Here is a 27,609-nt window from a genome sequence, read left to right as displayed (position 1 = left end):
CAAAAAATAAATCTCTTGTATATCATGTTAAGCTTGGATAGAATATTGCATTTATTTTCATCCAGTATAGAACCATTAGATGCCTTATCTTTTTAATGCCATCCTTCTTATCAAAAATTGTTTACTTTAATAGTACATAATTAAGGCTGTTGGGGAGTGGGTTGTGAGGGGAGAATGTTCTACAAAGCACGGTGTCTTTGAGCTCAAAGAATTTACAATGTGGATAGGAAGAGAAGACACGTGGATATGAGAAGAGGAGAACTGACGTCCAAAGCCACTCTTCATCCCCTGAATCAGCTGCTGTGATCCAAAAGTCCCTTGGAAAGCAGGCGTGTGAAACTTGGAATATTTCCTCATAGGAAGAGTGTGATATAAGGTCCTGCTATTCCATGTTTCTTCTGAAAAACTAACCCTGTAATGTCACAAAATGATCCAAAATCTTTAACCTCTAAGGCCTCCCCCAGTCTGGCTTCTGTCCTCCTTTCCTGGTAATTTCTCCTTCTACCCATATCATGCTGGTGCTCTTTAAGTGCCCAGCATCCTACCCTGTCACAAGCCTTTCGCCAGTCTCCGCCCATCTCCTGGCTGCTCTTTCCCGCCTGGCATTGCCTTGCACCTTCATGAACCCTTAGTCATCCTTCTGGATCAAGCTGAAAAAGGAACTGCTGCTCATGAGGTGTTTTCTTTTCTTTCTTTCTTTCTTTCTTTTCTTTTTTGAGACAGAGTCTTGCTCTGTAACCCAGAATGGAGTGCAGTGGCACGATCTTGGCTCACTGCAACTTCTGCCTTCTGGGTTCAAGCAATTCTCCTGCCTCAGCCTCCCAAGTAGCTTGGACTACAGGTGCATACCACCATGCCTGGCTAATTTTTTTGTATTTTTAGTAGAGACGGGGTTTCACCATGTTGGCCAGGCTGGTCTCAAACTCCTGACCTCAAGTGATTTGCCTGCCTTGGCCTCCCAAAGTGTTGGTGTTGGGAATAATGCTTAAAGAGAAACCTCATCATATCCCACATTGCGATGACAGGTGCGAGCCACCTTGCCCAGCCTCACAAGGCATTTTCTGACCCCCCAAACAAAATCTGCCTTTCAAACACTGCCTAGCACTTCTTGGAATGTCCTTTGTAGTCCTCACTGCACTAGCAGGGATTTCTCTAGTGCCTCTCTCCTCTCTCTGAGCCTGTTTTCTCATCCATAGGTGAGCATTGGGATATATACCATGTAGGCTGTGATGAGGGTAGGAGAAAATCACAGAGGCACAGAGCGTAGCACACATGGGCTCTCCAGCCACAAGAGACTCCTGTGGCTAGAGACACAGTGGAAATGTCTGGGGACAGACTGCCTCATTCTTCGCTGAGAGGTGCCTGCCTTAGGTGGCTGCTGAAGCTCCCCCAGCTTCTGGGAGGTGAGCAACAGTTACCACCCAGCTGAGGCTGCTCCCGAAAAAGCCCATGAACTTCTCTTCTGTCCGTGGGTAAGCAGACTTATGCTCACAGCGGCACAGTGCTGATTCAGGTCAGCAAGCCCTAGCTTGTGTCCCACACTCAGGCCAGACAGGAAGATCCAAAAGCAGCCTTCTTAAACCGAAGTCATTACAAACAAACAAAGCCCATATACACATACAGACACGCACACAGACACACATACACACGCGCACGTGCACGCACAAACACAAGTATGATTTAATGGCCAGGTCTTGACTGTCTTGGAAATGGATGAACCACCTGGGCTTACAAATAAACCTGGTCATGTTTGCTTTTTCCAGGAGAAACTGAGGGTAGGGAGAGCGAGTCTAGCAGAGCTCTGAGATGGCCTAGAATGGGCATTGGGGAGAACTCCTGAGCTAGCTATCCTTGAAATGTGTAGATCTCCCTGCTGAGGCTCTGCGGGTGATCAGGCACTGTCAGAATGAATTAGTGGCTCCATAAACCCAGGCTCTGTGGCTAAATGGTGGGGGCTAAAATCTCTGAAGTTCCTTACATCCCAGCAGGCTTCTCTAAAATATTTATGGCTGTTAGGCAACACAGCAAGCCCAGGTCCTTGAAATCTGGAATGAAGGTCCCGGACAAGGTTCCTACTGGCCAGCTGGGGAATCCTGGGCAACCCTCTTAACTTCTCTGAGTCTCCTCTCTCTATATGCAGAAAGCAGCTAATGAAGCCCTGTCTGCCTCATAGGGTGCCGGTGAGGGGCCAAGATCCAATCAGCGTCTCAGCCCCCAGGAAAGTGATAAAACAACTGGGATTATTTTCCAAATATTGTTCCAGTTTATCTCCCTTACTCTTGAAGGCTTTTGGAAAGCTCTCCAAAAGGCTGTGACCTAACAGTCAACTTGTATTTATTTGTTGAGAAGCTTCTGTAAATCAAAGGCATAAAACAGGGGACCCAGCTAAGGAAAATATTTCCGCTCACTGCGAAGAGATAAATTTTCAGGCCCCGAAAGGGTCGCTGGGAGAACTTGCAGGCATGTTTACAGCCCCCTCGTTAGTTCAGGCACAGTGATTGTTTGAAGTCCCAGATTCATCCAGCGAATAAGAAAGGCCCAGCAGGTCAGCAGTTTGACACTGTCTCCAAGGCTTTCTGTTATGTTTATACTGGAAAGTTACCACTGGCCTCTGTAAAATGGAATTTCCATATAATAATTGAGATGGCCTTGTAAGGAGGGAAGGTCCCTGTTGCTGCTTCTACAAGGAAGTTGGACTGATAGGGAAATGTGGAAACAAAGGAAGCTTTTGTCTTATCTCTGAAGCGAAGCCTTGTATGGTGGTTTCCAAATGCCTGTCTCATGCCCTACAGCATCAGAATCACTCGGAGTGCTTCCTTAAAATACAGATATCTACACCCATGCAACACATATTGAATTCCTAGGAAGGGGCCCAGGAATCTGTGTGTGTGTGTGTGTGTGTGTGTGTGTGTGTGTGTGTGTGTGTGTGTGTGTTGAGATGGAGTCTCACTCTGTTGCCCAGGCTGGAGTGCAGTGGCGTGATCTCGGCCCACTGCAACCTCCATCTCCCAGGTTCAAGTGATTCTCCTGCCTCAGCCACCAGAGTAGCTGGGATTACAGGCGTGCACCATCACACCTGGCTATTTTTTTGTATCTTTAGTAGAGACAGGGTTTCACCATATTGGCCAGGCTGGTCTCCAACTCCTGGCCTCATGCGATCTGCCTGCCTTGGCCTCCCAAAGTGCTGGGATTACAGGCGTGAGCCTCTGCACCCAGCCTGAAGGGTTTTTAACAGTTTTATTAAGATGTAATTCACATACTATACAATTCACCCATTTAAAGTGTATGGTTCAATGGCTTTTAATATATTCACGGAGCTGTGCTTCCATCTCTATAATTTCAGAACATTTTCATTATCGCCAAAAGAAGCCCTGCTCTCCTTAGCCATCACCCCAATCCTCCCGCCTCCAACCCCCAGCCTTAGGCAAGCCCAAGTTTCCTTCCTGTCTGTATAGATTTGTCTGTTCTGGGCATTTCATGTAAATGGAATCATGCACTATGTGGTCGTATAGTGAAGTGTGTGAGTTTGGAGCAAGAGCTAATTGGTTACAGGCAACAGAGGAAAGGCTGAGAGCACCACTATTGTCTTCCCCACTGAATGCCGGATGTCACCCCTCTAAATAAGTGTGGAATACATATTTAAAGATATTGGCTTATAGCTGGGCATGATGGTGTGCACCTGCAGTCCCAGCTATTTGGGAGGCTGAAGTGGGAAAATCCCTTGAGCCTCGGAGCTCAAGTCAGCCTGGGCACACCGCGAGAGCCTCCTGTGTCTAAAAAGTAAAAAAGAATATTGGCTTGAAGGAAGCTAAACAGTCAGTCTTCCTGTAGGTCCAGCCTTGGATTATGCCAGGCAATCAGCAGGGGTCACTGCACTCCAGCCTGGGTGACAGAGTGAGACCCTGTCTGAAAAACAAAACAAACAAACAAACAAAAGTAAACCCATCCCTCTGCAAAACCAAAGCCCCCCAGTTGACGATGCCCACCGCTCCTTATAAGGCATTTGAGCAATCATCTGTTATTGCAAGAAAGGGGAATGCCACTTCTGGGAGATTCAACAGATAGGAATTTGGGAACTCTATAAAATGCTCTATTTCATAGACATTTTTTTCCTGCATCATTACCTTTCTTGAAAAGTATTAGTGCTCAGAGTATGTGTGTATTTCAGTATTCATATGGATTTATTCATCTGGCTGTGGTATAATTGCATTTTGTAGATGAGATCTGTTTCCTTCTCTAACTTGATTTTGGAGCTTACCTAAGCCATGTCCCAAGGGAGGGAGGTAAAATAGGGATTAAAGGATTTGCAGGATTTTTTTGTTTGTTTGTTTTTTTGAGACACTGTAAGATGATGCCCAATTTTCTGAGAGTCTGTTCCTCCATTAAGATCAGATCACAATGCAGTCTTGGGAGATTGCCCAGTGCTGTGGAAATAGTGAGGGCTTTGGCTGCTTGAGTTCAAATTCTGGTTACCTTTGACAAATGTGACTTTACTTCTCTCAGCCTCAGTTTTCTTATCTATAAATATGGAATATTGGTAGCTTGCTTATAGAATGATTCTGAAGAGTAAATGAAATAATAAACCTGGCACATAATAATAGCTGCTCTGTAAAAATGTAGCAAATATTACTATTATTTAACTTCTCATTTCATATATGTTATGTTTCCTCATTTGGATTCTTAGCTCCTTTGAGTATTGTCCCTGATCCCCACATAGCTCGTAACATAGTGTGTCCTATGCAAAAGCCAAGAAAGAGTTAGGAAAGAACAGATTGTAGAGGACATCTATGAGCCACCTGCCCAGGCTTCTTTTCTTTCTTTCTTTCTTTTTTTTTTTTTTTGAGGCAAAGTCTCTGTCACCCAGGCTGGAGTGCAGTGGCACAATCTCAGCTCACTGCAACCTCCGCCTCCCAGGTTCAAGCACTTCTGTCTGCCTCAGCCTCCCAAGTAGCTGGGATTACAGGCACCTGCCATTATGCCCGGCGAATTTTTGTATTTTTAGTAGAGACAGGGTTTCGCCATGTTGGCCAGGCTGGTCTTGAACTCCTGACCTCAGGTGATCCACCCGCCTCGGCCTCCCAAAGTGCTGGGATTACAGGAGTGAGCCACTGCGCCCAGCCAAGGCTTCTCTTTTCTAGACTTATCTATCCTTATTCCCATTGTCCATCCACAAAGATATGAAAATGGGCTCCAGCAGCTTCTATGAGTGACTTTGCCCGCACTCCTCTTATCCTCAGCCTCAGTTGGTTGGACTAGGTGAGGACACCCAACTTAAGCTTGGCCAGGGAGTTCAGTGAGTTCTTAGCCAGTGGGCGTGAAACTGATCCTCCGTGTTCCACTGTAGTTGTGATTTGAAGTATGTTCACAAAATGTGATTCTAGGCAGCCATTCATAATGCTTCTAAAATTTTTTCTAAGCCCTAAGAAAATGGTCATCTTATAATGTTAAGGTAAAAAGGATAAGACAAAATTATGTAGACCTCACAGATTAGAAAATATATATGCATAAAGTACTGGAAAGAAAATATATAAAAATGTGAATAGAAATAGAGGGATTCTAGATAATTTTCTTATAGTTTTTAATACTGACTGTTAAAGAGAAGTCTATATATTGGGGGGAAGGTGGGAGTAGGGGGAAGGAGCCAATGTAGATTTTCTTCTCTCTTCCCTTTAAAAAATTTTTGCTTCTCTGGTCTCAGTTTTCTCAGAATCCTAGCTATCCTTGATATCTGATAAAATAATTCACACACGGGTGTTAACAACTTGCTAGCTCTCCAAGGGTGTTATTATTTGAAAATGGGCTTCCAGACGCAAGATGACTTCATGCAGAAATTCTCAACCATTGATCCTTTACAGAACTAAGCTAAGCAGTTCTACCAGTTTGCAGGAGAAAACATGATAGAATTGTCTAAAATTAAAATTTTCTCCCATAAATTTTCCCTTGGTGCCTACCACCAATGTCTCAATTAGAATTTTGTAGTCTGAACAATAGAATCACTGGGGAGCTTTAAAAATATACAAATTCCCCTGCTCCATCTTTCAGATTCCAGATTTAACTGGCCTTTTGTGGGGCCCGAACCGCTATGGTTTTTAATCCCTTGTAGGTGATTCGATCCTTCAGCCAGGATTGAGACTTATATATAATTATATAATTATACTGACAGTATAATTGATTGAATGCAAAATTCTATACTGAGTAATTTTGTTGTCTCCAGCTTAATAGTGTATCCATATTTTGCGGGATTTCTGAAGGAGCTGCATGGGTTCCAGTTGCCCTACTAATTGAATGAATTTGGAAACTCGTGCTTGACCTGAACCCTCGGGCGGCGCCGTTCCCAGTGGGGAAAGAGACTGTTTGGAGACATCGCCCTCCAGTGACAGCACTCGGGAACTGTTGAGAGGCCTGGGTACACCTTTGCTTCCCATTGATTGTTCCTCTAAGAACAGGGGTGCTCTGAGCCCGTTCCAGCCTGTGAAAGCTCCCTTGAGTTCGTTGTACGTTTGTCCTTGCCCGGATGTGTCGGCAACACGCTTGGAGGCATAAACAGAACAAAACTTCAGACGTGTTCTTAACTGTCAGGAGTAACAGTTGCAGATAAAAGCTGCAGAATTGCTCATCAATACTGGGAAGGCTGAGCACAACTAGAATTATTCCGGTAACTTAACAGAAAAAATAAATAAACATGTCAATAGTTACAGGGTTTAGGAGGGAGGGAGAGTGTAAATTCATAGCAAAACATTTAGAACATTCCGTTTAGCCCCTTCCCTTGTGCGGGGGCGGAAGTCTGAGGCGAGTGGGGTGCACTGTGGGGAGGGGCAGCAGAGAAGAAGTCTCACCAGGGTAGACAGGACCAGGGGGCCGTGCTGAGCCCTGGCCCCAGGAGCTGGCAGGTGAGAAGAGACTCATCTCTGGAAATAATGCTTGAGAGTCCATCTGAGCCCCCTGGGAAGCTTGTCCAGAAAGCTCCCGGCAGGTCCCATTCCTATCAATTGTGGTTCAAGAGGCCTAGGAACCCGAGAGGGTTCTGAGAAGCAGTGGCAGGGCCTGCCGTGCATCCAGTACCTACTTGGTAGCAGGTGTGAAAGGAGGCCTGTGCCCTCGTTCAGTCCTTACAACAACCCTCTGTGGTAGATGGTACCATCCCCATTTTACAGATAAGGAAACTGAGGCTCGGGGAGGTGCAGGAGCCTGCTCGGAGCAGGAACAGAGATGACGTGGACCTGCATGCCTGGTCCACAGCGCTCCTTGGGGACCTTCTGTTCTCCCTGAGGAAAGGGCTGGAGTCAGGTGGGAACGTAGGAAGGAAGAGAAGGTAGAGAGGGGAGAGGAGGCAGGACCAGCCACCAGGCAGGGGGTAGTCAGAGCCACCAAGGCAAAGCGCTGGTGAGCGGGAGGGTGGGGGCCTCGGGTCTCTTCTGCTTCCTCCTCAGTCTTTCCCCTCAGGCTCCTTTCTTCCTTCTAGAGCTTTTCTTTCTTTCTTTCTTTTTCTTTCTTTTTGCTTTCTTTCTTTCTCTTTCTTTTTCTTTCTTTCTCTCTTACCTTCCTACCTTCTTTCCTTTCTTTCTGTTCTTTTTCTTTCTCTTTCCTTCTTTCTCTTTCTTTCTTTCTTTCTCTCTCTTTCTTTCTTTCTTTCTCTCTCTCTTTCTCTCTCTCTCTTTCTTTCTTTTTTTCTTTCGACAGAGTCTCGCTCAATTGCCAGGCTTGAGTGCAATGGCGCAATCTTGGCTCACTGAAACCTCCGCTCCTGGGTTCACACCATCCTCCTGTCTCAGCCTCCTGAGTAGCTGGGATTACAGGCACCCGCCATCATGCCCAGCTATTTTTTGTATTTTTTTTTTAGAGACAGGGTTTCACCATGTTGGCTAGGCTGATCTTGAACTCCTGACCTCAGGTGATCCACCCTTCCCCAGCCTGCCAAAGTGCTGGGATTACAGGCATGAGCCACTGCGCCCGGTCCCATGTTCCTTTCTTACTTCTCCACCATCCTTGCTTCTTCTTTCTTCACTTCCCCTTTCTTAGAAGAGGGGTTTTCTCCTCCCTCACAGATCCAAGGCATGCCCTCACTCCTCACAGGATGGCAAGGAGAAACGATCAATCGCTTAAGTAATGAAAAACATCCAAATCAGACCCGTCTGCAGTCGGAATCCACAGCAGTCCTTCCGCAGCACAGCACTGCCTCCGCCGGCCGCCTTCCTTCCCTCGGAACTGAGCCCATCCAGGGCTGCAGAGCGGCCTGCAGTCCCTGGTGGCAACAGCACTTAGCGGCACCTCATGTTTAATGCAAGCAAGCTTCGGAAACAGGAAAGCTTTCAAGATACAGCTGAAGATGCACGAGCGCTGCCCTTTACAGAGCAAACACGAATGTACAAAACCAACGTGGGTTTTCCTGTGTTACAATAATTGTGTTCTCATCTGTACAGATTTAAGCAAACCGCTTCTGTCAGAAGAAAGGAGAAATCTATATCCAAGGGCCTCTGTGGCCTAGAGAGGCCTGAGTCACCTCTGCTTTTTGAGTCTCCTAGTAATTTTAAAATGAAAAAATTCCGGCCGGGCGCGATGGCTTATGCCTGTAATCCCAGAACTTTGGGAGGCAGAGGCGGGCGGATCTCCTGAGGTCAGGAGTTCGAGACCAGCCTGGCTAACATGGTGAAACCCCATTTCTACTAAAAACACAAAAAATTAGCGGGGCATGGTGGCACGCGCCTGTAATCCCAGCTGCTCGGGAGGCAGAGACAGAAGAATCGCTTGAACCCGGGAGGCGGAGGTTGCACTGAGCCAAGATTGTGCCATTGCACTCCAGCTTGGGCAACAACAGCGAAACTCCGTCTCCAAAAAGAAAAACGAAAAAATACTAAAATAGGTTATACAATTTGTAGTTCATTTGTAAATGCTCATCATTAGCAAGTTAATATTTTTAGCACAAAAGAGATAATGCAATATAATTGTGCTAGTTACTAGCTAATTACAGGATTTGTAAAAAGTAATCATTCCTAGTGTGCTATAAGTAATGGGGCACAGGTGTATAGCTGTATTTTGAATAACTTCTTTAACCTGTTAGGATGTGATTCCTTTGGAAAAAAATTAAAGATCTAAAGTAGAAATCTTTTGTGTGGCTGTGTTAAAGTGTATGATATTGATGACTATGAAAGTTTCCCTTCTGCTAACATAGACACTCTTGTCTCCAAACAAGTTCAGCTGTGCTTCCCACTCAGTCACTCATTCTGGATGGTTTTGTTAGCATATCCATGTCCTCTACCCTGTCTTCAGAGTGCTTAGGTTGAAAGGCTTTATAAATACCACGTGTCTAGTCCAATACCCTTTCCTCGGCTATCTGGACCCAAAGCACCATGCCAAGTCAATGCAGTGCTACAGAACTTAGGGTTGTTTTTTTTTCCCCCCCTCCTGAATATTCCTAAATAACTCAGTGTTTTAAAAGACTCTGATGTATCTTGGAGAAATGGCTGATCCTAGGACTGGGGCAGGAAACATATGAGATGAGCTGGGAGTATTTTGTAATCTCCGAAAGTAAGGAAGTACTAAAAAACAAAAAGAAACAAACAAAACACCCATATATTGATGGGGGTATGTTAAAGAGACACAGGAACCAACTGAAACTGTTCCCAAAGGCCAAAGCTGGAACAATTTGAGCAACAAAACCAATGAAATAGTATTAGATTATAACCCAAAGTATAAGATAAATATCCATGAGTTTGTATTGATATAAATGATTGGATAAATAAAGGGTTTGGGACACAAATCTTCCTTGCAGAATAATTCCAGTTTTTTGCAGATACTCTACCCTCAAGAAGATACAGTATTAACTCTACACTTCTGAAGTGTGAGCTATCTACGATGACTTTGCTTCCCGAGAATACAGTATGGAAATGGGAGGGAAAGAATAACTTTACAGTGGAGAAACTTGACAAATACTATTTCAGCCAGGGGATCAAGCCCAACATCATGCTGACAGTGTGTACTCTTGATAAGATATGACTAAAATCACACTTTATCTCTGTATTCCTCCTCTGTAACATCCACAATCCCAGTCTAATCATGAGGAAAACATCAGACTAATTCCAATAGAGGGCATCCTACAAAATACCCAACCAATACTCCTCAAAACGGCCAAAATCAACAAAAATATATGGAAACTCTTAAGAACAGCTGCAGACACTGCAGAAAGCCTAATAGCAACCACTCCTCAGAGGTCTGAACACCAGCCCTGCAGAGCCCATCCCCTAACCTTCTAGGCTCTGATCATCTCAACTCCTTTCCTTTGAATCCTCCAGCTTTAGAGGTGGTGCTGCTTCCTGCTATTTTTAGCCCTGTATTACAGTAATGTTCCTCCTTTGCTATTCCACCCCCCAACACCCAATTCCCTGTATAAATTTCCTCTGTTGAAGTACCTTGTGTGGTTTCTGTTTTCCAAACTGAGCTGTGCCTGTTACAGTGCTTGGTACCAGGAAATAGACCCTCAGGGATGGGGATTTGGAGGTTGATTTGATCATTGCTTGGTTTTAAATGCTGGGCTGAGATCTTTTCAATGGGAATTGCTATGCTAGTACTCCATTGCATTTGGAGGCATAGTGATTAAGTTGTCACCAGTGATTGATTGAGATGAAATGCCTATGGAATCAAGTGCCTTGTGGGACCATATAGCTTTTACACCAAGAATGGAAAGGACAATAGGCATAAACTGTCACTGTCCCTTGATTATCCTAATGGCAGTAGTAATTATGACTACAAAGCATTGGAGTAGGATGACATCTTCCAACTGGAGAGATTACAGAAAGGAAATCACTAGCTCAGGTTTAAACTTCTAAATTCAAGTCTAAAACAGAGCACTGAGAGGCTCTATGGCAGCCCTAAAATAATGTATTTTTTTTAGTCATAGGGCCAATCTCATACAAAAAAGAACCATAATTAAATTGTGTGGGTTATAAAATTACAATGTAAATTGAACTCATAGACTTCCCTGACTCTTATGAGAAAATGCATTGACTGGGTGAGTGGGCCTCTAGGATTTTGAATGATCACATCTGGGTAGATGGGAATAAAGCTGAAAATCTTGAACCCAAGGCCTCTCTGCCTTGTGAAGCTTTGAACCCAAGGCCTCTCTGACAGTAGAAGCTTTTGTCTTTTAGGTCTATAATTAGAGTCAGATCTCAGCATGTTCCAGGGGGAAAAAGTGAAGTCTGACCTGGGAAGAATTAGCTTTTATTCCAAATGAATGACAACATCTTGCTAATTGATTTAGGCAGAAATCTGAGGATTATTTGAGAAGTGTCAAAGGAAGATAAAATATAACATTAAATCAGGCCAACGTATGGACTTGGGTGGACTTATCAGAGTCTGGACTTACTGTGTTAGCTCATCCAACTGGAAGTGGCTCTAACAGTTTTCTTAGTTGAGTCAATAAAATATATTTATTGGTGGCCTACATTCAGTGAGCTGAGATGACAGAACTTCCCGGGGTAATGAAGAAAAAATAATCCATAGATTTAGGGAGATAGGAATGCAAAATTACATGGGGGCATGAACACCCAGCCATATCTCCTGATGGGGTGCAGGTGACAATCTCTTCTCTGAGGTACTAAGAAATATATTAATGAGGGGCGTACCAGCCTCCCTGGAAAGCTCTGTGGTGGATCCCCTCGCTAGATTGGGGTTAACAGTGGAAGATGCTGCCACTGAGATGGGTCTAGTCAGGAAAATAGCAATTATGTAATAGAGGTTTCAGCAGAGGGAATTTCATACGGGAGTTGGTTACATCAATGTTGGAAGGCTGAGTGAGGAAAATGGATTATTCACTGAGATCATCCAGAAATAATAACCCAGGAGGCAGCTACTACCACTGGGGCTGACAGAACAAAGGGAAGAGGCTGGGGTTGCAGAGCTAGAAGCTTAGGGCCAGGGCCCTAGAAATGTAGAACTCTGGTCTCTAAGAGGGGGCCTGCCATGCTACTGTTGCTGCATTTGAGACCAGAGGAGGCTGGTTCTAGGAGGATTTAAAGAATACAGAGCCTAGCCAGGCTCAGTGGCATGATCCTGTAGGCCCAGCTACTGGAGAGACTGAGGCAGGAAGATTGCTTGAGCCCAGGAGTTCAAGGTTGCAATGTGCTATGATCGTTCCACTGCACTCCAGCCTGGGCAACATAGCAACAGAGACGCAGTTTAAAATGTGTGTTTGTGTATATGTGTGTATATATATATATTATATATATATAACAGTATATATATTACATATTTAAAAACATATATTTGTACATACAATTAAAAATAAATTATATGTATGTATATGTATGTGTGTATATATATATGTGGAGGCTAAAATCAATTGCTATGGACCCATTGCTGAGGTGATACAGATAGGAACAATAACCTCAAAGGAAGGAAGTTGCTTCTTCCTCCTCCTGTTCCCCTTCTCTGGAGCCTCTTATTAACCAAATGTAATAGAAAGCCAGTTAGCAAAGGAGAAATGTAGTTTGTAGCGTCCTAGCCTAGCAACACAAAGCAGTACATAGAGGAGTGGATTTGGAACAGAAGGACAAGAGCTTAGTAAGCCCCACTGAACTTGCCTTATCCCTTGTACTTTAAAAAGCAAACCTTTCCAAGACAGGGACTTTATTGAAATGCCCTCTCCTCGTCAGAGCCCTACAAGATTTAGTGAATATCTGTTGAACATCATGGATGATGTTACTACTGTAGCCTTGCAACAATACAATACATTTTGGACCTCAGACCTCAACATTTATGAAACCAGCACTCAATTACAGTGTTTTATGTGTCTAGCTGGAAAGTTTTTTACACTCCAAGCAGGATCATTTAGGAAAGTCCTGTCAAGAGAGTAAAGCCTGCCTTTGTGTAAGTGGAGTAGCCTCTTACTGTCAGTGGTTTGATGAATAGAGGTACTGAGGGGAGCTTAACTGCTCCTGTAAAAGATATATATTATATATATATATATATTTTTATTTAAAATCATTGTTAAGAGGCAGGGATCAGCTTCCATGGTGATGTAAGGATTTCTGAAGAGTTTGTAGATAAAAGCAAGGTCTTTAAAAATAACACAGGAATCAGTAGAAAAACTCAGCATTTGCGCCTATCCAACATCTTTCTTAACCTAATAAGGTTGACAGTCAGCATCTCTGTTAGAAGAAGTTAATGGTATTAGTTGAATGATTGATTACACAGATCACTGGAGGAAGGGCCAAAACACAATGGTCTTATATCAGAGTATAGCAATGGCAAGCTGTACAATGAGGACAAAGAAATTTTAATAATGACCTTAAAATGGTGTTGATATTAAAATGCTCAGCCCAGAATTATCTATGTCAAATTAATTACACTTCCCTAGTCTTTTCCTTTCCATTGAAAGGAAAATGATGAGCAACACTACTTCGCAAGATGTATATCAGCAATTTCTGACTAATTTCTTTGAAATACTCAGCTCAATGAATATAAATTATATTATATGCTATGCATGAAAAGACTCCAACCATTAAGAACTGTGCAAAATTATTTTTATTTCAATGTCAAATTCCAAAAAAAAAACACCCAGAAATTGCTATGCACGTTTGCATTTATAGCTTTTATTATTTTTAGGATGTGGTTTTGAACCCAAATTCCAATGAGTCATATGTACTGTTGCCAACAGTATTTTCAGGGAAAGGCTTACTTGAAGCTGCATGACATTGGATCATTTTATGGAAAATGTAAGTCTTTATGAAATGGAACCTGTTTGTTGTCAAGGAGTCCAAGCTACATTACTAATGAGGTAATATTTTATTTTAAAAGTAGGTGTTTTCTTCTCAACTCCATTTCTGTAGGAGCCCAACACCAACGCAGCTTAAGAAAATGATGGTCTATTTTCTAATCATTTCTAAAACAAAATGGAAATAAAGATCACAGGACAAAGAATTGAAGCAGCCCACAAAGAATATAGAACCATAAATGCTCTGTGACTTGCTACATTGTTGATAAGAGCAACAGGATAAAGAGATTTAAGTAGAAGAGCATACTTTAAACATGGAAAAATAATGTTTAAGGAATGGCTAATTTGTTTCTCCCCTAGAAATCTCCAGTACATGGCTCTCTTGGGAAATCTAATCAATTAAAACCCTACATGCTATTCTACTTGTGAGTGGAATAAGGAATACATTTCTCATGTTATTATATAAATGAGTCTCATCTTCAGGGATTTGAAATATAGCTTTATCCAGAGTATAGTGAATTTGTATGTCATCTCATCTTTCTGCATTATAGTAAAATTGATTTTATGATTCCTTACTCATAAATCACAGGCCTGAGGCAATAACAGCCTTGGAGATGCTTTTGCTTGTCTTGCCTAATCTCACAGGCTGGGTGTGTCTCTTGTTCTTTTTTCTGAACCACAACTAGCTCTTCAGCTTGCAATTATGATTATAGTTCTCAGCCTTGAAAAAGAGTGGCTGTCAGACCCAGGTCATGTTCCTGGCTTGTTTGGATCCTCTAAACTGAATACCATCCCGGACACCTTTAGCACATCATTGGAAGAAATTAATAGTGTGATCACGATGCAAATGAATGCACATCACAACATGGGTACCATTATGAACTTACAGCTACAAAATTCAAAGGATATCTTACCTTTCCCCTTACTCTCCCCTCTGATATAAGAGCAAAGTGACCCATGGTGGTATTTAGATTTCTGGCAGTCTGCTAGGGGTTTTACCTTCATGTAAGGTTGTGGTTCTTCAATCAAGAGAAGTCTAAAGTATTACCTAATATTTAAAATATATATATATTCCCCCCACTTTTTTTTAAAGACTCCCTGTCAGTTCCTCAATATATTGACTAGTCCAACTAGAGCAGTGGTCCCCAACCTCTTTGGCACCAGGGACTGGTTTCATGAAAAACAATTTTTGCACAGACTTGGGGATGATTTCGGGATGCAACTGTTCCACCTGAGATCCACCAGGCATTAGTTAGATTTTTATAAGGAGCGTACAACCTAGATCCCTGCATGCAAGTTCACAGTAGGGTTGGTGCTCCTACGAGAATTGAATGTTGCTGCTGATCTGACAGGAGGCAGAGCTCAGGTGGTCGCCTGCCACTCACCTCCTGCTATGCAGCCCAGTTCCCAACCGGCCACGGACTGGTACTGGTCTGTGGCCCGGGGGTTGGGGGACCCCTGAACTAGAGAGAAGAGGAAGGTCATAATATAAAATCATAAGCCTGGGCAATATAGTGAGACTGTATCTCTACAAAAATAAAAACAGCTGGCCATGGTGGCACCTGCCTGTAATCCCAACTACTCAGGAGGCTGAGGCAGGATTGCTTGAGTTGAGGCTGCAGTGAGCTGATAGTGCCACCGCACTCCAGCCTGGGTGACAGAGCAAGACCCTGTCTCAAAAAAAAAAAAAAAAAATTATAAAGCACACTGAATTTTAACTCCTTAGACTCATACTTGGGAAATCAGGTAATTCCTTGAAGCCACCTCAAGAAGACTAGGTATGAAGGCAGCAGAAGTCTCTTGATCTTGCTCCCTGGCAGGAGTGAGCTCTGGCCTGTCCACCTGCCTTCTAGCCTGACTCCAGGCTTAGATTTCAGGAACGGGGGGAGTTGTGGGATGATAACCCAGTGGAGGTCTACACATCCTATCTCTCCATGCATATCTGGCACGTGGCTTCTGAATTCATCTCCACCATCTCCATCAGCCTAGGTTGGTTCTCTCTTAATTGGATATGCAAGCTGCTTTGTGCCCCAAACCAGGAGAGAATAAAGAACGCTGTCAAAAGAGCACTGAGTTAAAAGTAAGGAGAAAGGCATGGTTCTACAAATGCTTTAGCTGAACCAAATCTTACCCCTAATCTTTGGGTCATTTTAAAAGTCCAATTTAATCTTTTGGTTTTAGTATTTCAGTTGACTATGTGCCTTCTCGCTATACAATAGTCTTAGAAAGAGATCATAAATCACAAGCTAATTGCTATTCATCAGCTGAGAAAATATGGGCCCAAAGCACTGTTCTTTGGGCTAGTGCTTTATACCAACATCAGAATGAAGTGAAAGGCCACAGTTAAGCATAGCAAATACAATAGGATGCAGAAGTTTCTTGCTAGGTTGACTCTGTTGTGATTATAACTTTTTTTTTTTTTTTTTTTGAGATGGAGTCTCACTCTGTTGCCCAGGCTGGAGTGCAGTGGCGTGATCTCTGCTCACTGCAACCTCCGCCTCCCCAGTTCAAGCGATTCTCCTGCCTCAGCCTCCAGAGCAGCTGGGATTACAGGCACGTGCCACCATGCCTGGCTAATTTTTGTAGTTTTAGAGTAGAGATGGAGTTTCACCATATTGGCCAGGCTGGTCTCAAACTCCTGACCTCAAGTAATCTGCCTGCCTCAGCCTCCCAAAGTGCTAGGATTACAGGCGTGAGCTACCGTGCCCAGCGTTTGTTCTGGTTATAACTTCTGAGACTATCTGGCATATCTCAAAAGTAAGACTATAACCCAAAAGTAAGAATAATACATATATAACATACTTAAAAGTAAGAATATTCAGGCAAGGCTTGCGTTTCAGATCTTCCTGTTTAGATGATTTGCCATCTTCCTTTCCCTGGGGCTCACACCATTTGGGTCTCGTTTCTCTAACAGTGTTCACCAGTGTGCACTATAATTTATTTTTGTAAACACCACACCAAGACTGACTTCTTTAAGGCTGAAATCATTTTTTGTGTTCCTAGCACCTTAATACCTGGTTCATAGAAAGTTCTTGAGAAATATGTGTTAAATAAACAAAATTCTTGTTTGGTTTGTGGATGTCCTATTTCTGATACATTTTTAGAAATGATATAACAGAGAAATTTCTAATGCCCACAATAGTCAAATCAATGAGTAGTGAGTGTGAATGAAACAGGCTTAGATGGATCTCTCTGAGGTGGGTAGTGGGGTATATTACCAAATAAAGTTAAAAACTGATTTTCTGGAATCAACCCAAATGCCCATCAATGACAGACTGGATAAAGAAAATGTAGTGTATATACACCGTGGAATACTATGCAGTCATAAAAAGGAAGGAGATCATGTCCTTTGCAGGGACATGGATAGAGCTGGAGGCCATTATTCTTAGCAAACTAATGCAGGAACAGAAAACCAAACACTGTATGTTCTCACTTATAAGTAGGAGCTGAACAATGACATAGGGAGGGAAACAACACACACTGGGGCCTGTGCTGGGGGCGAGGTGGGGAGGGAGAGCATCAGGAAAAATAGCTAATGCACGTGGGGCTTAATACCTGGGTGATGGGTTGATAGGTGCAGCAAACCACCGTGGCACACGTTAACCTATATAACAAACCTGCACATCCTGCATGTGTATCCCGGAACATAAAATAAATTAAATTAAAAAAAACAAACAAACAGAAAAACTGACTTTCTGCAAGGTAGTCCCTAGGTGACAACTTTATTGCCATAAGAACAACTATAAAACACTCCATTTCTTCTGCATCATTCAGCATTAAACAAACTCACATGCAGTGTTTCTGCTTGCTTATATCTATTTTTTTTTTTGAAAAGAGGTATACATTTTATTTGAGAGTTACTCTAGCAAAACTTCAACTTTTACAGCTTTATGTTAATTCTTTAAATTCCCTTGGGATTACTAGTTTTCCAGCTAAAACACTGCTAAATTATTAACAGTTTGAAGCAGGTTTTGGACTGGGGATCCAATTATGCATTCCCAAAACACAGTTTTCTTTTGAAGGGCAAGGAGGGTGATTTCAACTCTTCAATGTCTAAACCTTGCCTCTTCCATCCTTTCAACCTATCATCTTTATTTCCCTCTAAAGTGGTTTTGAAAAGAATCTTCGGGTAGTTGGGATTAATCACTGGATTTTTCTCTTTCTGGCTGTGCTGTGTATTACATGTTTGTTTCCAATTCAGAACCTCTGGCAAATACTCAAGTGAACAGGGTAAGTCTAGAGTCTAATTGTTTTAAGTGTCAGCCAAAAAGAAAAGTTTTTATATGTGTTAGGAAAATACTAAGAAATAATGCTTAGAATAAATTGTTTTTCTGGGCCAGGCGCGGTGGCTCACACCTGTAATCCCAGCACTTTGGGAGGCCAAGGCAGGTGGATCACCTGAGGTCAGAGGTTCAAGACCAGCCTGATCAACATGGCAAAACCCCGTCTCTACTAAAAATACAAAAATTAGCTAGACATGGTGACAGGCACCTATAATCCCAGCTACTCAGGAGGCTGGGGCAGGAGAATCACTTGAACCCAGGGGGCGGAGGTTGCAGTGAGCTGAGATCGTGCCATTGCATTCCAGCCTGGGGATCGTGCCATTGCATTCCAGCCTGGGGAACAGAGCGAGACTCTGCCTCAAAAAAAAAAAAAATTGTTTTTGAGACGTGCATAAACATTCCTTCCTTTTGGGCAGTGATTATTAAGAAGGGAAGTGGAGGTTTTCCTGGGGGAATTTTTCAAGCTACACATCTCTCCTCCACAAATAGATACATTGCTTTTTGTTCTCTCCCTAGAATACTATAGAGACCCACTGATTGTAGTGTGCCATATCCCTTTGTGTGTTGGGGGTGCAAAAAGTTAAGAATTGTTTGAGATTTATCATTGGATAAAATGTCCCCAATTAGAATTTTACAAAAACATAAGACGTTTTGTTTAAATTACATTATTTATTTTTTAGATCATCCCTCTTAGTCCTGCATGCATTGTTAGCACAAAAAGTTGAACCTGATCACAACTTCCTTTGAAGAGACAGTAGGTACACAATGACCATCTGAAGAGTTTCTCCACGGATGGACCAAGAATTCCAGACGTTGGTAACACTGTCAGTAACCTACACAACTTTCAATACAAAAAAAAATTTACCAAATATCCTGTTTAATGTAAACAAGGCAGGAGGCAAAACAGAGTATTACAGTAACACTATTTTACAGGGCCCAGAAAATGTGATTATCTACCATGTTTTAACACATAAAGTGTCACAATGACATGCATATTTGATTTACTATATAACCCAAAATATAATTACCATATAATGTGGTTTTAGCACTTCACTGTAACGTCTTCTGTCAATACTGATGGACTTCATAATTAAATGGCAATTGTATGTTAATGCAATAATTTATGAAAACATTACCATGAATTTATGAAGTAATTCCATAATTTGTGCCCTGTAAAATTAAGTGTAACAATGTTTACACTAGCAACAGTGTAAGCGAGCTAAGAATTTTGGTCCTTATATATATACATATATACATATATACACACACAATAATGTACAATTAAACCAAAAAGCTATGAATCCACTCACAGCTTCCATATTGCACAAACAGATACATTACGAGAAAGTTACATAGTTATAAGGTGAGTACTATATGGCAATAGGCTAAGACAAATCTGAGTTCAATCAAGTAAAGAATGCGGCTCATAACTAAAAACAAATCCAAAGACTATATTGTTAGAAAGTTTTAAAAAATGTGCATACTTATTGATACAAATGTGAAGCAAGGCTGAAATTCACTTTGGAACTTGCTATGGCAATCAATTGTTATGACGGTGCTTTCCACTCAGCATAGTGCATTTTAGTCACTGTTTTTGCAAGTACTGAGTAACAGAAATATTCAGCTGTCAACAGAAGGTAAGAAAAACTAGTGATGCAGTACAATGTTTCACTAACAAATTGAACTCACTGTGAGAGCTTCTACTGGCTCTAGGTCTGAACTAAATATAAAAGAAAAAAGAAGGGATGAAAAACAGAAACTTAGAAACAAATGAAATCTTAAGCCTTAGCTGATTACAAATTAAAGTCATTACAACAACTTAGAAAAATTATATTTTCAGAAGCAGCATACATATACACAAATATAAGAGTTAAAGCTTTTCTGAGCTTGGTTTCATGGACTAGTTATAAGGTCCCATAGTGGAATCAAGGATAAAAGAGTATTTGGTTTCAGAGGTAATATCATTGCTACTACACCTATTGAGCACTATGAAAACATTAAGAAATATCTAATATCTCTTAATGCCTTAGTTTAAATACTCATATATCAAAGTAGACTGTTACTACATCTAGAAATGTAAATGTCGAAGTTTTCCTTGTATGAAGTGATTTAAAAAATACAGCAAACTGAATAATGCCTTCACATCATTCAAAATGATTTAAAGAAAATTACGCACAAAATAACTATCTCCCACTTCTGTTTTTTCTTTGTTTTACTTAATAAATTTCTTAGAATAAGCCAACAAAGATTTGCATGAAATTAGAGGTTTAGTCTTTTTGTTGTTTTAACAGTGGTAAGCATTCTAGAGCTGAGGCTATTCATAATCTTTTGATATTCTGTTCTTAATAAATAGCAAGAACAAACTATGAAATAAACCAGAAAAGCTAACACAACAAAATGAGCAGATAGGTGTAAAACAAGCCTCTATGCACATGCCACACAATGCGTATATGCAAACATGCTACATAAAATAACTTCCTAGAGGGGGTAGTGACAGTTCCCTTCAAGCCGGAACCTTTGATAGCCTGTTCCCCCAAATATCAGTAAATGGAAAGATGAAGAAGAAAGTGCTGCGGCTTAACATGTCAAATAAAAACAAACAATAGCTTAAAAGCATTATTTGAGTGATCAGCATCACTTAAAGGAAAAATAGAAAGTGGACTGGCAAACACGATTTTGTCAATCAAGTACAAGCATGCTGTGCCCAGCGCAGCTTTGCTGAACTACAGGTTCCTACATGTACACCCATTCACATACATACCCAATTTCCCCAAATCCTTTAACATGTAAACAGGACATTTAAAACTCTGTTTTCTTTAATCTCTTTAGAATCATTTAAAACAAAAGACTGAACAAAATAGAAAAAAATGTAAACATCGAGGAGCCACTGGCACTTTGATTGCTGCCCAGGGTTATCAGTCAGTTCCCCACCTAGACACCACCATGCGTTTCAGTAAGAAAATCAAATTATAAAGCAATTTTATAAAGCAATTTTCTGAGAGGGAGAGGGGGGAAAAAGGTTCTCAACCCAGTACATGTTACTTAGCTTAAAAAAATACAATTTTAGCAAACACTACCAATGGTGAGCAAATTCAACACTGTTGCGAAAACGACACAGTTTAAATAAACTGGGACCCACACATGAAGAAAATCACTAACATGGCTATGTGCACAAAAGAGTAAAAGAACATTTCTTTAAAAATATAGATATATTATATTAATCAAGAATTTATCATATTAAATTGTTATTCTTAAAAAAGCTGAAGAAAGTTAATGGTGCTCTACACATTTTTACCGCCTATAATTAATTCATTCAATGGTTTCTGAATTGTATTTTTTTCTCATTTACAGTTTTCATATTTTGTTTGATAAGAATTCTGACCTTAAAAAGTTATAAAATTAGTGATTTTTTTTTGCTACTTATTAATCCAAAAGAATACAAGCATTTGAGTCCCAGAGAATGTCAAAATGCCTTGCTACCTAAAAGGACATTAACATAACAGAAATATCATCAAAGTCATGACATCGGAAATATTGCAGCTTTTCACACAGTCATTAGAAATGCTTATTTCCTGAAGTTCCTTTGATTGTATCCTGGATTCAACAATGTGCAATTGTATATATAGAACCATTATGATAAAGCCAATGAAAACAACATTATACAACATTTCACCAAGAATGTCCACTCAATAGGTTCTTAATGGTTCTGTCCAGTTTACAGCAATACTGCGTTTAAAAAGGCTTTTTATCCTCTTGTGGCTGGGTGGAACTGAGTCTTTTTTGGTGAAATGTACACAGTAGTTCTGTTCCCCCAGTTACATGAAAGATGTTATTTATGGTGTGGAGGAAGCGTGATATTTCACAAATGCAATTGCCGCCAGCTCCTTACAGAACTCTTCTAACACAATCACACCCTCTAGCAGTGTGATGTGGTCAATACTGGTAAGGAAAAAACGGACAATAAATCAATTCAAGATATCAGCCGATCATTAAGTTCACTGAAATTTTTGGATTAAAAAAATGTAAAACACTAACTTACATAGGGCCTTCAGGTTCCAAACCAAGTAACCGCTTTCTGACTAACAGAAGCTTGGGAGTAAAGTCTTGAATACGCTGGATTCGAAGCATAAGGTCTCCAACAACCTGCATCACAGAGGCAAGGCACTTCAGTTCCTGAAATCAGCTACACAGACCACCTCAGGATCTAAAAACAAAAATCTTCCTTCCCTACTATTTAATAAAGAATGTAAACTTTCACTACTCATATAATTATCTTTAACCAAGGACTCATACCTAATTCTTTAAAATAAAAGTTACATATTATTTAAAATAATTGAAAAAATAATAGTTCAGAACGTATAATAATTACTTTTAAGCAGTAGATATATTTTTCATTATGTGACACTAACTGCATACAATGATATTAACATATTAATTGCACAGATTTATCAATCCTAGGGAATATAACAGAACTAGTAACTCACCCTGACAATTACAGAGAAGAGAGATCTACAGCCAGGAGCGAGGTTCACGTAAGGATCCAAAAGGTACTCGTGGATGTGTGGATGAGGGAAGAGAGAAAGTCTAGATAACACTGAGGTTACTTGTAAGTTTACATCATATGGCTATGGAGAGATAAAAAACAGAAAGACATTTAAAAATAATGTATACCGGTGCGCTTAATTTACTATTTCAATTTGTCCTTTTAAGAAAGGAGAATCTGGCCAGGTCCAGTGGCTCACACCTGTAATCCCAGTACTTTGGGAGGCTGAGGCGGGCGGATCACCTGAGGTTGGGAGTTCGAGACCAGCCTGACCGACATGGAGAAACCCCATCTCTACTCAAAATACAAAATTAGCCGGGTGTGGTGGCACATGCCTGTAATCCCAGCTACTTGGGAGGCTGAGGCAAGAGAACTGCTTGAACCCAGGAGGTGGAGGTTGCAGTGGGCCGAGATCACGCCATTGCACTCCAGCCTGGGCAACAAGAGCGAAACTCTGTCTCAAACAAAAAAAAAAAGAAAGGAGAATCCACCATTTTCCTCCCTGCTCCGCATGCTCTTCTGCAATGAAAATATCTACAACTAAACTAACTCTCATCATCTCAAATTACATATATTGCAGGCCTAAAACTTTAAAGATTTAAAAAGTATATAAACATATAAAGACAAATATGTGACAGAGTCAGAATGTTTATTTTATGCAGGTTGATTCAATTAATGAAATTGTTCAAGGGGTCATAAAAAAGCACCAGTGTGTCATATATAATATTAATTACAGAGGACCCATTGAGCATAAGACCAAAAAACAAGATGGGAAGATATTACACCTTTTTAAATATAGTAATTTTAGAAGTGATATTCCTCACCTCAGATTATTCAACTACTGCCAATTCCCAAAAACACATACAGTAAAATAAAGTCAAATCACAGAACCTTGTCACCAGAATGAAATGAAAGTACTTGGGGATAGAACTGATGACGACCCTATGCCTCAAAGTGGATGAGAAGGTTCAAAATGGTGATTACAGAGAGGGATCATCTCATTTCTTGCATGAGTATTAACTTTCCCCAAACAACTGTATATCTGTGTACAGTTCCTCACACTTGTTTTACATGTAATATCGTGATTTTACTTGAATTCTAATTGTCTGTTTATTCTTCACAGAAAGGGGCTTTACAGAGTTATGTCAACAAAGCAAAAGGCACACTACACAAGGAGTTGCTACTACTTGCTCAGAACTTTCAATAGAAACTTCTCACCCCTTCCAGTTTGCTTCTTCTAAGCAGCCAAAGGAAACGGATTGGTTGCAACAAAACTAACTACAGTGAGGAGGCTGCAGAGAACCCAGGTGGCAAGAGTGAGACAGACACTGCAGCACAGTGGAGGGAAGAGGGAGTCAGGACCAAGTGCAACATCAGCCAGCACAGCGGAATGTTTTACTCTCAGCCACTGAACAACCTGCAAAGCCTTGATCACAGTGAATAGCAATGAGGAAGTCAATCTCTGGCATTCAGTGGCGAATGCTCGGGCACACGCCAGTTCTGCTACAGACTTCGGCATTTTACTATCTTTTGAAAATCACCACAGCTACAGACGCTACGATGAACATGTTTTGTTACATAAACAGAAACTCTCAAGTCCTATGCTGTACAAGGCCCATTTTAGTCTAACTTACTACTAGATCCATGAACATGGATTTTTTTAAAGAATTAAAAACTGCTCCAAGTCATTTATTATTTTTTTTCAAAATCTAGCTGTAAGCAAGGTAATTGAAAGGAAATGTGTATTCCCAGTAAAGGATAGTTTAAGAGCAAATTCTCCTACTTGGTAATACTTGGGGGCTTTGGGTATTTTTTATTGATATAGCATAATTGTACCTATTTTGGGGGGGTCCATGTGATATTTTGATACATTTCACAATGTGTAATGTGTAATGACCAAATTAGGGTAACTGGGACATCCATCACCTCCAGCATTTATCTTTTCTTCGTGTTGGGAACATCACAGTTCTCTTCTAGCTCCTTTGAAATATACAATACGTTTTTGTTAACTAATTTCCCTACTGTACTACTGAATACTAGAACTTATTCCTTCTAACTGTACTTTTGGACTCATTAACCAACTTCTCTCCATTCCTCCTCCCTTGATAATATTTGCAACAGAATAGCCTTCTCTAAGACTCAACTCATAATAAACAATGAATTCACATTAAATTGTATTTTAGGTATGAAGGAATCATTTACAAAAAATAATTTAAAAGAATGCATTTAGTAAAAAAAAAAAAAAAAAGTACAAAAAATTTAAAATACAACTTAAGTCCAGAATTGTACATGACTCTTCACTGCAGGTAGTTAAGATTTTTAGGTCACTAAATTTTGCCATCTGCAGGTGCTTAAATAAATAAATCAGTACAATTTGGCTTTAAACAAATACATTACTATTTAGACTTTGTATTTTCTCTGTGTGGTGTTACTTTGGTTTGTAGTTTATTTTAACATAAATGTAGGTCATAGGTTGCTTAAGAAATTTAAGGCTGACACAGATTATTTCTCAATGTAGTAAAAATGAAAATAAATTTCAACAAGATAAACTTGTTTCACTGTACTCTGAAATGGTCTCTACTTCCTACTGGTAATAACTTTAAAACAAGCTGGCCTTTTTGGTGGTTGTTGGTAGTTAAGTGTTTATATCTATTACTTGAGGTCCCTTTATTTTATACTTTATACAGTATTTACCTGAAAGGAAAGCAAGCCAGATTTCTCTGACATGCCAAATGGACTTGGCCCATGTTTTTGGACTGAACTCAAATTTTGAGATAATAAACTTTGACTTAAAAAAGTAGTATCAACTTCACTTTAACAATTAGAAAATGTGACAAGTAGCTAAGTTACTCGATCAAATTCAAACTCATCACGCTCAGGGCAGGGACAAGATTTGGCTTCCTTACAATGTTCCCAGTGTTCTTTACATTCTGCTATGGGCTTTAGTATTTTACTATCTTTTTAAAATCACCACCATTACAAACAATAGTAAATGTATTATGAATTTTTTTAAATTAGCATTGTGATAACACAATAGTGTTATGAATACTTGATACTGTAAGTTCTCAATTATGCATGAAGACATTAGCCACTTGCCAAACTATTCATATTAAATTTTTAATCTCAGTCAAGTTACCTAGACCCTATTAGGAATCTATACCAAGAAAATGCCCTGCAAAGAGAAAAACAAAAGAAAAAGAAAAAAGAAGAAAGAAGAAGGCCAGGTGTGGTGGTTCATGCCTGTAATTCCAGGACTTTGGGAGGCCGAGGCGGGTGGATCACCTGAGGTCAGGAGTTCAAGACCAGCCTGAGCAATATGGTGAGACCCCACTCTATTAAAAATACAAAAATTTGCCAGGCGTGGTGGTGTGCACCTGTGATCCCAGCTACTCAGGACGCTGAGACAGGAGAATCGCTAGAGCCCGGGAGGGAGAGGTTGCAATGAGCCAAGATCACACCACTGCACTCCAGCCTGGGTGACAGAGCGAGACTCGGTCTCAGAAAAAAAAAAAAAAAAAAAAAAGAAGAAGAAATAGGGAGAGAAAGAAAAAAAGAAACTACAAGCAAGTATCACTCTCGGCAAAAATGTTTAGGAAAGAAAGAAAGTAAAACTAGGCCAAAAATGCTTAGCTTTCTAGGACTTGTGTTTTATCTCTGAGATCAGACTATACCATGTTCTTACCCAAAAGGCTTTGAAAATCAAGGGTTTTTTTTTTTGTTTGTGTTTTAATTTTGTTTTAGAGACGGGGTCTCACTATGTTGCCTAGGCTAGTGTGCAGTGGCTATCCTTAGGCACAATCATAGCGCCCTACAGCCTTGAACTCCTGGGGTCAAGCAATCCTCCTGCCTCAGACTCCTGAGTAGCTGGGACTACAGTTGCACCCGGCTCAAGAGTTTTAAAGATAAAAGGTTTCAGACGGGGCTCCATAGCTTACCAGCTGTAAGTCACATAACTGAAACCAGAGATTCCTCATTTGTAAAATAACACTAGAAATCTCTCTTGCCTATGATACACGGTTACAGGAAGAATGACTGAAACAGTCTATGAATCAGTGCTGTGCTATGAAGTGCTATCTGGTGAAATTGAAAAGTATTTTAAGTATTTCAGATATTCTGTTTTCAATGTATCCTTTTGTGCCAGCACTCTACAAACTAGAGAAAAAGTGCTCAAGATTGAAGATTCAGGGTAGATCTTTCAATTCAGAAACTACTTTTTAAAATTTAGATTCCTTTTTAGTACTTTCGGTCAAAATTCCTAAACATTACTGTCTTGATACTCATTGTTATTACCTCTTGCTTGTTAGCTTAATCAAGCAACAAGCTTGATTTAAACTACGCCTAGCAAACTGGCTCAAAAACAAAAACAAAAAACAAACCACAATAAACTGATGCATCCTGGCTACCCAGGAGGTTTACACAGCCATGAGGTGAGGCCACAATACCTATTAATAGCCAGATTTTTATACTTTGGTTGTCAGGTTTAAAACGACCAACCAAGCAACACTAGAAATACAGCAAATGCTATTAAGAGGTTAAAAAAGAAAAAAAAAAAAGGACCTGGTCTCTTATAGAGATTACTGTCAGAAACAACGCTGACTAAACTCTAACATTGTGAAATACTTCTTAGATTACAATTTCTTTATTTGACTTTCTAGTTACTGAAGACAGCCTACTTAGTAAATTTCTTTTACAACTCCCTATGCTCACATAAATATTTAACTAAAATGCTAAAAAAAGAACACGTACTTTAACATACAGTTGAAAATTAATTCCAAATTGGTCCACTCAGTTTTCACACTGAGGAAAGTACTATGCTAGTTGTGTTCTTTCAGGTTTAGATTCTAATGAGTCAAGCATTTCAAAGCTCTCTCATCACTAAGCTTATGAGCCAATGAGAGATGGAAGGAGGGATTCCATAATCCCAAATTTATTTCTCCTAACAGTCAGATGAGATGTACGTAGCAACTTATCAGCTGATGGTGATTTTTATCCACCTTTAAAGGAGTACATTAACCTTTTCTATTTCACCTCTCCCTTATGAAAATGAGTATCGTTTACAAGCTTTGTCTAAA

At 40.5% G+C, this 27,609-nt stretch overlaps 1 protein-coding gene across 2 annotated transcripts in view; it reads right to left on the bottom strand.

The window, feature by feature from the left end:
- FHIP2A (FHF complex subunit HOOK interacting protein 2A) overlaps positions 1-27,609 on the bottom strand; it is a 79,398-nt gene that overhangs the window by 17,615 nt on the left and 34,174 nt on the right. The window contains exons 15-17 of one of the 2 annotated variants that reach the window (XM_034931563.3): positions 22,479-22,619; positions 22,034-22,137; positions 18,644-21,933 (exon numbers count right to left, since the gene is read on the bottom strand). In XM_034931563.3, coding sequence (XP_034787454.1) covers positions 21,828-21,933; positions 22,034-22,137; positions 22,479-22,619 — 351 coding nt within the window. In that variant the 3' untranslated portion in view covers positions 18,644-21,827. Of the gene's footprint in view, positions 1-18,643; positions 21,934-22,033; positions 22,138-22,478; positions 22,620-27,609 lie in introns of those variants that run through there. The other variant, XM_055092322.2, reaches the window with a different exon arrangement.

Source organism: Pan paniscus, chromosome 8, assembly GCF_029289425.2.
Source record: "Pan paniscus chromosome 8, NHGRI_mPanPan1-v2.0_pri, whole genome shotgun sequence".
NCBI classification, from domain to species: domain Eukaryota; kingdom Metazoa; phylum Chordata; class Mammalia; order Primates; family Hominidae; genus Pan; species Pan paniscus.
Note: the sequence above shows the minus strand (reverse complement) of the source record. Positions and strands in the feature narration are given on the sequence as shown.